Source organism: Carica papaya, chromosome 4 (assembly GCF_054855325.1).
Source record: "Carica papaya isolate Zhongbai chromosome 4, ASM5485532v1, whole genome shotgun sequence".
Lineage (NCBI taxonomy): Eukaryota > Viridiplantae > Streptophyta > Magnoliopsida > Brassicales > Caricaceae > Carica > Carica papaya.
This window is the reverse complement of record NC_142312.1, coordinates 19,789,540-19,803,374: the sequence shown is the minus strand read 5'-3', so window position 1 is coordinate 19,803,374 and position 13,835 is coordinate 19,789,540. Positions and strand designations below refer to the sequence as shown.

General features: G+C 35.0%; 1 protein-coding gene and 1 long non-coding RNA gene across 5 annotated transcripts; one reads left to right on the top strand and one right to left on the bottom strand.

Moving 5' to 3' along the window:
- Positions 1–5,097: 5,097 nt before the first annotated feature.
- LOC110825643 (large ribosomal subunit protein eL43) lies at positions 5,098–7,136 on the bottom strand. The gene is made up of 5 exons (XM_022056115.2): positions 6,996–7,136; positions 6,317–6,356; positions 6,085–6,173; positions 5,473–5,555; positions 5,098–5,368 (listed from the first exon to the last, which is right to left on the bottom strand). The coding sequence occupies exons 1-5, from the start codon at positions 6,996–6,998 to the stop codon at positions 5,305–5,307; spliced, it is 279 nt and encodes a 92-aa protein (XP_021911807.1). The 5' UTR covers positions 6,999–7,136; the 3' UTR covers positions 5,098–5,304.
- A 1,604-nt stretch (positions 7,137–8,740) lies between these two features.
- Positions 8,741–12,956, top strand: LOC148266442 (uncharacterized). 4 transcript variants are annotated; one of them, XR_015818513.1, is made up of 4 exons: positions 8,741–9,872; positions 10,083–10,153; positions 10,389–11,178; positions 11,767–12,956. It is a non-coding gene; the product is annotated as an uncharacterized LOC148266442 (long non-coding RNA). The 4 variants fall into 4 exon arrangements; XR_015818512.1 differs by having other exon boundaries at positions 8,763–9,872; positions 10,389–10,484; positions 10,794–12,956; XR_015818511.1 differs by having other exon boundaries at positions 8,999–9,872; positions 10,389–10,484.
- The last annotated feature ends 879 nt before the right edge of the window (positions 12,957–13,835 follow it).

Below are 13,835 nucleotides of genomic sequence, written 5' to 3'. Positions count from 1 at the left end.
TATCCTAGAAATATTTCTTCATTATACAACATCAAATTTTCCAAGGTTATTTTTCTTGTTATTCAATAATGGAACATCTACACCCAGAAGTGAAAGTAACCAATATTTGGTTTTTTTTCTTTCCAAATCTCATGGTGTGTTTTGTTTAGCAATGAGCGAATTAACATTCTATTTAGTACATAGCAAGTTATGTTAACTGCTTCTGCTTTGGCAAATTATTTTCACATATAATGGTTCTAGCCATTTCTTCCAAAAGATCTATTCTTTCATTCTGTTATACTATTCTGTTGGAGGGATTTATGTACATGTTCTTCATAGAAGGTAGCAAATTATTGATTCTCATATTCTTTACCATTCTCATTCTTAATGCTTACGTTTCAATTCCTTTATCATATTAAAGTTTCTTGCAAAGTTTGTTAAAGCATGAAATGTCTTATCTTTGTAAGTAAGAAAGATTATCCAGGAGTATCTTGAATAACCATCCACTATTATATAGCCATATAATGCCTCCGTATGCTTATGGTTTTAGTAAGTTAAAACAAGTCCATGCAAAAGAACTCTAGTGGTCTAATAGTAGTAACAATATTCTTAGATTTAAAGAATGATCTACTTTGTTTCTTTAATTGACAAGTCTTACAAACTTTATCATTTTCAAAAGTCATTTTTTGAAGCTCTTTAAAGGATTCATTCTTAGAGAGCTTTAAGATTGATCCATGTTAATATGAGCTAACCTCCTATGCCATAGCAAACAATCATTATTCAATGCAACCAAACAAGTTTCAAGAGAAGTAGTCAAATCATCAAGGTAAATCACATACACATTGTCATGCCTATGGCCAACAACTTTAGTTAAGTTATCTTTTATGTCAATAAAAAAGAAATATTCAAATTCGAGGATAACTCTATGGCCCTTTTCATATAATTGACTAATACTTAATAAACTGTATTTAAGATCTACAAGCAAAACATTTTCAATGGAAGTAAAATTGTTACTTATTTCACCAATTCAAATTATCTTACCTTTGTTGTTATCTATAAATTTCATTTCTCCTTCAATATTCAATTTGAGCTCCTTGAAAGCATCTTTAACTCTAGTTGTGTCTTCGACATCCATTATCGAGGTACCAACATTTTTATACTTTAAATCTTGAGGCGTACCTACAAGAAAATGTATTCACCTTGTAGGTTTTGGTACCCAAATATTTTGAAGTTTGTGAATGTTTTATGGAACCTAAATCTTTTCAGACCATTATGTCTATTCTTGTTAATGGAGTATGAGTGCAAAATACATCAATTTTTTCAATAAAAATTACAATTAATACATAAATTATTTTGATTAATAGATTTCAAAAAGAAGTTTTTAAGAAACGTTTTATTTCTTAGAGGGATCATATCCAAGTCCTCCTTTATCATACCCATTCATGTATTTAATTTTTCTTTTCCTTGTATAAATTTGGCAAGTGTACCATTTAAATCTTTGATATTCTTTTCTAATGCAAGATTTTCATCCGTCATATTTGCATATTCCAATTTTTTCATTTTTGTTTTTAATTTATCATTTTTCCTTATTAGAGTTTTCACCTTTTTAGAAAGAGATTATACCTATTCTTTGAACCTATCATTCTTTGTGCTTAATTTCATTCGTTCATCATAAAATTCCTTAAAGGCATCTAGTAATTCATATGTGTGTAATCAAGGTGAGATCATACTTACTCTTTTCTTTATTCACGGCCATGAAGTACAAGTTTGGAACTTTATTTTCTTCCTCTTTTATGAAGCTATTCTCTTCATTGTCACTTCATGTTGCTAGCATTACCTCTTTCTTATTCTTCTTTTTAGCTTGAAGGTCATCGATTATCATCCGTTGTGGTTTATTGAACCCATAAAAAACTATGGGATCTTTCTTGTTTGATTCTCCTTTTGGTGGTAGTTTTTTTCCACTAAATTTCTTTCTTTTCATAAGTCTTCTAAATCTTTTTGTGATGAGTGCTATTTCTTCATCATCATCACTTTTTTCATGGAAGCTTCTAGAGCAATGGCTTTCTTCTTTTTGTTTTATTCACTTTTTACCCTCTTCATTTTGAGTTCATAGGTGAATAGTCATCATAAGAGTTCATCGATGTTCAATTTATTGAGATCCTTAGCTTTCTTGAATGACAATCAATTTTGTATCCCGTGATCTTGGTGGGCACCTAAGAATCTTTTTTACCAATTCACCATAAGAGTGAGTTTTTCTAAAAGATTACAAATCATTAAGGATACCAGTGAATCAAATAGACATATCCATAATGGATTGATTTTCATGCATTTTGAAAAGCTCGTAATGATAAATTAACATGTTTATTTTAGATTCATTGACTTGGTTCATTCTTTCATGTGTTACTATCGATTGATCTAAAATTTCTTTAACTGACTTATAAGTTGATTTTTTATTTACTCATTCACATCAAGCTCGTTTTATAACAAGTTCATTTCCCTAGAATTGTACAAGCCTTTTATCATTCTCACTCATTCATTGTCTAATGGGTGGTCAAAAGGCTAGCCGAAATCTAAGAGACTTCTTTGATGTAAAGTATTAAACCTTATTATAATCTGCTTATTAATCTTAGTGGAGGCAACTAATTTATCCTTTTAGACAATGATTTATTATGGGATTTAAAACCTTCAAGTAAGTTTTTATTAGTTTAGATTAAGAACATATATACTCGATCGATAAACTATTCTTGTAATTTGCATTTTTTAGACTAGTTGGGAAATGTGACTTGAATTTTAATCATCATCTTTATTTAGGGAGTGTCATGTTATATCTTGAATTGAATAATCATCCTTAAATTAACTTCTTCGTGTTGGCCTTGTAAGTTGTATATTGAACAAATTAATTTTTGCGGATTAGTTGGTTGGTTATTTTATTACAAATATGTAGTTGAATAGATGATATTATATGTAAGATATGCAATACTTGATCAATTTAATTTCAAAGAACTTTTAATAACTTCTCTAAAACTTTATCCTTTTATGAGTACTAAGAAACTAAAATATGTAATTCAATTATATTTTACACCTTAATTACTAAAGGATACATGCTGAAATGAAATACTAACGTGTGTATTATTATATATTATGAGTAATCCTATCACCTTATTAAACATGTTGTCAATACAACATTTATTTATTTTTATTTGAAAAATGTGAAAGAAAGTGAATATCAATTCCAAACCGTTAAACATGTGTGACAATTTGAGAATTAATGATAATAAATCAATACTTAAGAATAATAATCAACATTTGTTAAGGAAGATCACATTGTTGAATGGACATTGCAATATTATCGAGTGTTAACCAACTTAAAATTTGTTCTATATTGAAATTGAACCCCCTTTGCTACAACATACTTGATAACAACTTTCTTAAAGTCATTTGCTTCTTTGAACAACATATTAAAAGACCAATCATGGCAAACTATGGAAACTCCTTTGCCTAGGCATAGAATCTACATCATTATCCGATGAATACTCATCACCATCCAAGTAAGTACCTGAATTTGATGATTCAAAATAATTACTCTCATAACTGCTATATGCCACATCTATATCTAAATATCGAGAACTTTCACAATCTAATTCATCTATGATGTCATTATCATACACTTGTGCAATTGTAATACATCTGTTTCATGTCTAAACTCCCTTGTTTATGCGGAAGAATTTTCTTAATCTACTTCAACTTGTCTCTCTGGTCTACTAGAACTTGCAAAAACAACTTTTTTATTGTAAATAAAAATATAAGATACATCTTATAAGTAGATGTCTCTCATGAAACCATTAGCTAGTGGACATATTCCAAATCAAATGGAACATATTCCTCGAGGAAAATGTCCATGGTATCACCACTATTAATGAATCCACGACATTCTTGACATGCTTTTTCATTGTTTAACCATCTTAACCCGCCATCATCTACACTCCTACCAAGTAGTAACCATGTGTCCTACTTATGCTTGTATAACATAAATCAACCATGAATCCCTTCAACATAAACCATTTAAATTAATCGACATCAACCTTATCATAAATCTTCATCTCCCCATCCACATACTTCTAACTCTTCCTCGTACTGAAAATTTTCCTTTATAGTAAAATATTAAATGTTAATTAAGTAATTTTTGCAATGAAAAATAGTCGGTAAGATAAAAATAATTTTGAAGCTTACCGACAAATACATTACCTCACAATAGTTCAAACCAATTTGCAATATTAGACACCTCTTAAAAAACAGATATTGTTTTGACAGTAATTCTAATAATAGTTATTTTTGCCATTCATTCTGGTGAATCTTGGAAAACAAGTAACTTCACTAAAGTGACATGTTGAACAACATGAAGGAGCACATGACTAGACCAAATAGAACCCAAAAGCATGGAGCCCTACAAGTCTACCCACAGCTCAAAGTGACACGTAAATAAATGGGTTCCAAATATAGACCCCTAAATCACAAATTGAAGTTTTGCACACACAAATACATAGGAGATAACATAAACACTTGTGTAAGAATGCTCACATAGCACAAAACAATTATCTCATTTTTCCAGCATTGCTGAATAGTTGTCATTTTCTCCTATTTAATTGTCTGGTGAATTTTGTGGATTTCATTTTACATTTTGCATGCACTCAGTTCCTTAGTTTTTCTAGACATCCAATAAAAGAAAATCAATCTGTCTTACCTTTTGTTTCCCATAAATTGGCATTAATTTTATTGAGAATGCTCTGATCCCAAAAAATATCAGGTTTGCTTTTACTGTTATGTATTTGGAATTCAATTTTTAAAGCAATTTTATGACATATAACAGACTTGAACTAAAAAACTAATATTTAATAATATAAGATAAAATTTAAAATATTGTGGCCTCCATTACCACCATCGACCAAGTAAACTTGCCATAGAAGCTATCAATAATACAACCGTCAAGACTTCCATATACAAGAAAATACTTATGTCTTAATGATGACATCACATTTGAAACTAAAATTTCTAAACAAAATACAGAAAATTACTCTTAAGAAACCAAAAATTGTAAAATGTCTATAACACACATTAAAGGGCAGCAAACACACTTCATCAAATTAATAACCATTACCTAAAATTATGGGTTAAAATCAAAAAGTCGTCAAGATTAAAAAATTTGATCAAATAATTCCCCATTGCACATTTAGTGCTTCAAATATAGAAATGATAATCATGAGCAAAAATGATCCTAGTCTTCAACTAGAACATAGATTCCAATATCCTAAAACAGCACTACAAGACTTAGCTCTCTGTTTGCTCTCTCAGCCTCCGAATGGTGCTCCTCACGGTCACCGCACTAGCAGTGCTGTTAAATTAACAACAGCATTGTATTAGTAACTTGGATGAGTGAAAATTTGAAAGAAACTTGAAGAGGAGGATAAGTGAAGAGACAAAGAATTCGGATTTTACTTCAATGTGTAAGCACCTCCAGCTTTGACTTTCCCGCAGTCCTTGCAGCCCCAAATTCCAACGGCCTTCCTCTTCACTGCATACTGCAGAAAGAGAAATATTATAGCCCAAGGCTATGCTTGGCAGACGAGAGAAGTCATGTAGAAAGGAGACAAATATAAAATATTTTTTAAGAAGACTATTAATTACTGATACCATCAAAATGACAGTAAACAATTTCTATCTAATCTCCCTAAAATACCCAGAATTTTTCACCCCCAGTTTGAGAGAGAATGGATGGAATAGACATGGATGTGAAATTTAATTCGGATGATTCACTTGAACACCTTCATTCTTTAATCATGTGCATAGATAACAACCTTATTTTTGTCTTTTGCACATTTCAAGGTAGAATATTTTATCCTCATTTCCATGATTCTATCACAATCTTACTCAAAAATGTAAAACATTTTCTATTCTATTCCTTTCCATAAATTTTCATTATATTCCACAGATTCCAGTGCTTAGCTATCTCTCTCCCTCAAAAGAAATCTGAATGTAAACTATTCAGGGTAAGATAACACGCTAACATTTACACATGCATGTTTTCCTGTATAACCATTAATGTTGTACCTTTCCACAGAACTCACAGAAGTATTTGCTGTGTTGACTGACTTCCATCTTCTTAATTTGCTTCCTCAAACTAGCCCCATATCTTGTACCTAATTCACACACATTAAACATTAAAGAGAGAAAATCGAAAAAGATATCCTAATTTTACACCTTTAATTCGGAAAGAAAGAAGAGGATTTCTTAGAAGTAAACATAAGAGCCCTAACCCAATAAGAAATATTTATGCACCTACCATACTTTCCAACAATACCGGCCTTCTTAGTTCTCTTGGTCTGGAAAGCAAAATAAAGGGAGTCAAACCAAAAAAAATATGAGCAGATCAAAATCAAATAAGAGGGAAAAAATAACGGTCAACATATAATAAAAATATTGAATCCATGCATAGCAGTGATAACACAAAAACGTAGCAGGAAACAATCATTTAAAATTAGAATATTACAGTTCTTACTTTAAAATACTTTTATCAAATAGCCTTCCACCGTTTGATAATGAAAATGCCAGTAAACAAACAAAATTGCACAATTTGCTCAATCTTTTAGCATAAAAAATGATCCGAACCAATTCTACAACAATGTATATCCTAAATCACCAAAGCTTGATAAGAAACAAAGAAGATCGATAAGGAATTGAACAAAAAACGATCCCTAATGTTTTGAAAACACATAAATTTTTTCGGCTTTAAGTCAGAGACACCCAAGAACACATCCTGAACAGTGTCCAAAATGTAAAACGCATCTAGGAGGATTAAAGTAACTCTTTTACCGAGTAAAACATTAAAGAACCATGTCAACCTAAACAAGACAACTACGATCAACAAAGATCTATAGATTTACGTATATGTAAGAACTCATATACACAGGCGAAAACATATATAAGAGAAATACAGTCGCAGAAGAAGAACCATAATTTACCATGATTGTTGTTGTGTCTGTCTGAAAGGCGGAGAAGAAAGAGCTGCGGCAACTAAGAGAAACCCGCGTGGCCGCTTGAGTTTCTTATATACTGAAATCAGCAGTTAGGGTTTTCTTCTGGGGTCGGCGGAGATAAAGAAATGGCTTTTAATTAGAGCTACTTTTTCCGGGTCGAGTTGCACCGGCCCGTGACTTAGATGGACTGAAGCCCAGGTTACGTAGGGGTGGCATTTGCAGCGTAGAAAGCAAAAACGAAGAGATTGAATATTTATTATACAAAAATTATTGAAAATTTAAAATGCAATAACCTTTAAGAATTTAAGATGTTGTATTCTTTCTTTGTATCCTTTTGAGGCGTGGTAAATTGTGAGAATTTTTGAGTTATTTTGAAAATATCACTTATAATGTGTTTTATTTTAAAATAAAATATTTTAGTTTGAGTCGATAGATAGCAAGTAAATATTCGAGGAATGGAGGAGGTTAGATTAGCCAGAAGATGGCTATCGATTCGAGGATGCAAAGTGCTCCCAATTTTTGAGAGATAATAAGAGGCAGAGGGGACGAGAGATAACTTTATTTAAGAAATACAATAAAATAGCTCTTTAATTTTAGGAGAACGGGTGCCTTCTCACAAAAAGTTTCGTGGTGAATAGGCCGAAATGACTGTTTGCTCATTTTAAGTTACTATTTACTAAAAACTTTTAATTTACATAATATAATATTTTTATTATAAATTGACAATTTGAGAGTTTGAATTTTATATCTCACTCTATTCTAAAAAAATTAATATTTAACTATAAAATTAGATGATTAAAGGTGATCATAAAAATAATAAATACTTAGGATAAATTGCATGAGAACTATGAATTTTGGATCCAATACAATTAAATATTACTATTAAAAATTAAAAATTACAAACTCTTTAAAAATTACATGAACATTAAACTTACCATTATATAGAAGTACTAAAACACAATAATTTTTTTTTTTAAAAAAAAAAACATTGATGAAAATAATTGGGTTAGTTAAGCTTCTCCAATGGAAGCTATCTAAAATCTTTTTGATTGAAATTCTTGTACTTTTTTCAAACTTTTGTGCATTTTCCCTCGCAGTACTACTTTGTTATCGGACACTTATGAGTATTTAAAAGATTTAAAGGCACAATCATATTTTATTAACAATAATGAATATTTATGTAAGACTATCATAAGAGAAAATTAAAATAGTATCATAGTAGAAAATAGAAAAAAAAAATATACAGCTAAAGTTTTCCTAAAATACAATTACCACAATAGAGTTACATTCCTTCTCAATATTTAGCCTTACAAGGTAGTTCTTATTAATTCACACAGAATTCGACGTACCTCATGCTACTCATATTAAAGTATAAGCTAGAGATGCTTTGGGTTACTGGACTCTCGTTATATAGGGTCCAACACTCTACCACGTCACTAACAATATAACTATAACACCTCGAACCTTTGCACTTAAATGTATGGTTAAACTCTATTTTAAATCGAAAATTAATTTTTTAGTATTTTAATTACTAACATTTCTACATTTTAAATTTTATCATCTTCTATTTAAAATTTATAATTTTTTCGAATTAAATTTGTTTGAATAATTATTCTAATATCTTCATAAAATAAAAGAAAAAGGAAAAAAGGGAAGAAAAATGGGGAAAATCACCAAAATCCCGCGAAATGACCGCAACACTACGCGTGGGCATACCTGATAGTGCGCATGCATCACCCTATGTCTACATAACACGACAAGACATGCTTGCACGCACACAACGCGCGACATGGTTGCCTGCACACACACAACACGCAGCATGGCTGTCTGTGTGAGCTGTCAGCCACCAGAAGATGTGACAACCACTCTCACATCTCGTCCGGCAAGCTTGCCCATGCCGTGTAGGCTCCACTATTAATCATTCTCTCCACCTACTCGCCACCTATTGCACATACGTAAATCCTCTGAAATCTATTTAAAGTCCCCTCTTCTCCTCATTTGCACACAAACCCATTTCTTCTTCCTTTTCCATCATTTTTATTCTCGCATTCCTAGAATATTTAGGGAAAAAAGGGGTGAAGGTTAGAGAGAGAGAGAGAGAGAGAGGGAAGGAAAAAGAAAAGAAAGTAAGAACTTTAAGAGCTTGCTTGAAGATTTCTAGAAGCCCTTTTCTCCAATCTCTAAAGACTTATTTGACTTCAATTGTAACGCCTAAGTATCTTTTTTTTTATTCTTATTATTTTTATTTTTATTATTTTTTTTTTGTATTTGAATTTTCTAGATTTTTATTTAATTTAATTTAATTTAATTTAATTTAATGAAAATAAAAATAATAATAATGATAAAATTAGGTAAAAATATTATTTAGATTTAATTAAAATTGATTTTAGGAAAAAAAAGTGAAAATTTGGATTATGGGGGTATTTTTGAAAAGAAAATCGGAAACCGGAGGTCAAAACGTAATTTAAAAAAGTTATGCCACGTCAGCAGCCCAGTCAGCAGCCCCGGCCAACCAGGACACGCTGCGTGGCAAGAAAATGCTGATGCAGGACGAGCCACGTGGGCGATCCGCGTGCGCGCGATCGGACGGCCCAGATCAGTTCCCGCGCGCACGGACGACCCAGATCGAACATGCGCACGGACGGCCCAGATTTAATCCCAATTAAATCGCGATCGGACTGTCCAGATTTAATCTTGATGGACGGTTGAGATTAAAAAGTAAAGGGTATAAATAACCCCATCCACACCTGATTACAAAACCCAAGCCGTCAGTGCCTCGTCGGAGAAGAAGAACCGGATGCCGGAGGAGCCGGCCGTCGCCACCTGCCACCGCACCGGAGAGGTTTTCGACCGTCAATCGAGGTAAATTTTCTCCTTTTGGCTCATTTTTTGATGCTGAATCCGCCTATGGCCAAACCGGAGCTAAACCACCGGCCAAACGGCCGAAAAACCCAACCAAAGTCCGACGGCGCCGCCGCAACTCCCCTTTGTTTTTGCCTCCGATGAGGCCATTCCCGGCCTCCGTTCGATGCAAATTTTATACCACTGTGATCACCGTTCTTTTCTCTACAGGTTGATCGGAGCCAAACATCAAAACGCGACTCACGTCAGAGGAGCCGCCGCACCCGAGAGCACTGTCGCCGGTAAGTCTCAATTTTTCGTGATTTTTTGACCCCCCGAGGGCCTTAGGGTTGTTTTATTGCAGGAACCGATGCAAGTTTGATCGAATTCGGCCGAAAACGGCTAACCCAAGGCAGATTGCTGCCGTAGGCGCCGGCGGCGTCGTCGTCGGAACACGACGGAGCCGTCGTGCCGAAATTTCGATATTGGTCGAAAGGGGCCCTAGGTCTGATTTGGGATTTTTTGGGACTCGTGCAGGTACCAGTAGTGCGTTTCAGTTTTCTGGGAAAGATTCAGGAAAATTAGGGACAGCCCGTAGGTGCACTGTAGAGTCAATTTCAGACCCCAAAACAAGTAAGGACCCCTCACCCTACTTCCTATCACGGTATTAAAGCTAAATAAATAATTAAACTATACTTTGTGACTTTATAGATGTAAAATTGATTAAGGTTGCTAATGGAGCCTGAGTCTGATACAGTGTTGGTATGTTATTGTTTGATCTAATTTTTAGTATTAAATGCAGCATGATGTTTGATGTAATTATGTTATGGTTTCGTATGCATAAATCGTGGTTTCTTTTATTATGGTTTGTATTATGGTGAACCCGATACTGTGTGGTCTTGTTTGATGTCAATTACTGGTTTACATGTTGTATATGATTAGATGATTGAGGTCAAGAAAAAAGGCAAGATGGATAATATGGACAGCCTGACTAGATATCCTGGGAGATGGTGGATGGACCGGGTCCGTAAGGAACCCTACCGGGAACGTGGTCTCTCATACTGGACGGGGTATGGAGACCTTATGTGTTTTGGCGCCCATACCGGACGGGGTATGGAGACGGACCGTTTCACCCTCATACCGGACGGGGTATTGAGGTTCATGATTTTGGTGCCCATACCGGACGAGGTACGAGGACGACTCTGGAATCAGGTTATTAATGTTAATGGTTCACGGGTAGCGGAGACCCCCTATGGATCCCCATGGATACTAGTAGGTTGGCAAAAGAGGAAAATATGTTGTTTAATGATTGAGATGCAAAGGCGTGGTAAGTGTTATGTTATAAAGTCTATATGATTTCATGATGATGATAATGTTATTGCTTTCATATGTTGTTTTCATGGATCTCACTGAGGTAAGTGGACAGTAAAGGTTTTTATGTTAATAAACGAGTTTGTTATAAATTATGCTCCATTGGTCATTTTTGTTTTCTACCCATCTTTACTTCCGTGGCGGTGAGATAGTGTGATGTCTTTACTGGGCTGGTGTAGCTCATTCCTTATTTAATCATTTCAGATCAGGAAGACATTGTTCCCGAGCCCGTTCCACAGGAAGACGGCGAAGGGGACGCCTAAAGACTTTATAGTTATATTTATAGTTCTTATTTCAAGTATCTCTTTTAGTTAATTTGTTCTTTCATGTTTTGAGTACGTTTTGGTTATTGTGTAAGGAATGTTAATCAAATTTTTATTACGCTTCTGCATTTGAGATTTTTAATACATATATTTCATTTAAATTTCTGGGGCTGTTACAGTTGGTATCAGAGCCGCGTTCCTCAGACCCATCCCTTACACAATAATGCTTAGAGAAATACTCACCAATAAGTCGTTACTCAACCATTCCTTATGAAATGCAGGTGCAAAGAAATGAGGAGAGGAAGACCCCCACTAAACCGAACGGCCCGGGATAATTCGCTTCGGGAGGATGTAGACAGATTATTTGAGATGATGAAAGGGTTCATAGTTGCCCAGCAAGGGCGAGAGGAGAGAAGGGAGTTACCCAACCCTCCTCCACTACCGCAGGTTGAGCCTCCGCTACAGCAGGCTGATCCCGAGCCACCCCAGCACGAGCCTGCCTCTCCACAGTACCACCCGGCACCACTGCCGTAGTACAACCCGGTGCCCCAGCCACGGTACTACCCAGCACCGCCACAGCACAACCCAGTGCCCCCATCATATCAGCAGGTGCCACCACAGGACCCCCTAGTCTATTCCCAACCGGGTCCAGTCCCTCTTCCACGGGACCCCACTCCTTCCTTGATCAACCCGGGCTACATAGAGAGGTACAGGAGATTGAACCCCTCTACCTTTGTAGGGAGATCCTCTTTTGAAGAGGTCAAGTACTGGCTGGCAGAGACTGAGAGAGCTTTCAAGACCTTGGGAGTAGTTCCTGAGCAGAGAGCTGCCCTTGCTTCCTACATGCTGGTAGGGGAAGCAGGACGTTGGTGGGAGCTCAAGCAGACCACCCTGCCTACACTAGTCACTTGGGAGCAGTTCTTAACGGCCTTCCATGCGGAGTATCTCCCTGAGCACATCCGACACCTAAAGAAAACGGAGTTTGTTCAACTGGTTCAGGGAAACATGACAATATCAGAATATGCTCGTAAGTTCCTAGAGCTACTGGTGCATCGCACTCTTTTGTTTCACATGCTTTTGCTTCCAAAATTAATGTATCACCTGATAAACTTGATTCATTGTTGTTTGTGTCTACTGCCGGGTGTGGAGACCTTATGTGTTTTGGCGCCCATACCGGACGGGGTATGGGGACGGCCCGTTTCACCCTCATACTGGACGGGGTATTGAGGTTCATGGTTTTGGCGCCCATACCGGACGGGGTACGGGGACGACCCTAGAATCAGATTATTAATGTTAATGGTTCACGGGTAGCGGGGACCCCTTATGGATCCCCATGGATACTAGTAGGCTGGTAAAAGAGGAAAATATGTTATTTAATGATTGAGATGCAAAGGTGTGGTAAGTGTTATGTTATAAAGTCTATATAATTTCATGATGATGATAATGTTATTGCTTTCATATGTTGTTTTCATGGATCTCACCGAGATAAGTGGACAGTAAAAGTTTTTATGTTAATAAACGAGTTTGTTATAAATTATGCTCCATTGGTCATTTTTATTTTCTACCCACCTTTATTTCCGTGGCGGTGAGATAGTGTGATGTCTTTACTGGGCTGGTGTAGCTCATTCCTTATTTAGCCATTTCAGATCAGGAAGACGGCGAAGGGGACGCCTAAAAACTTCATAGTTATATTTATAGTTCTTATTTCGAGTATCTCTTTTAGTTAGTTTGTTCTTTCATGTTTTGAGTACGTTTTGGTTATTGTGTAAGGAATGTTAATTAAATTTTTATTACGCTTCCGCATTTGAGATTTTAAATACATACATTTTATTTAAATTTTCGGGGCTGTTACATCAATTTCGGTAAATGATTCTTTAGTATTTTCTCTTACATTTCCAAGTGCATTTTTTAGAAATAATAATTTAATTGTTGAATTATATTTTGTTGCAGGAATTTATATGATGATTTGTTTATTTAATTACAGAATTATTAAACATGATGATTTTGGATGCATAAACTTTTATGTTGATTGGATATTGCTCATTTGAATATGAATATGAGAAGGTTAAGCATGTTACATGAAAAACACGATCAGTGGAAATATATGCGGGTTGACCCTTCGCCTTACCATTTAGCATGGTGAAGAGGGTTGGTCCAGGAGCTTCGGCTCTAAGAAATATTCCAATGGTCAAGTTCGAATAATATGGGACTCGTGCCGATTATGTTAATGGACTCTCATCGGGTTCGGGATATATGATCATGAATATGAGACTTGGGTTAGATATGTCATTGAACCCTACCGATTCGGAGCATATGATTGATATGAATACTGAATAAATAAGTGAAAAAA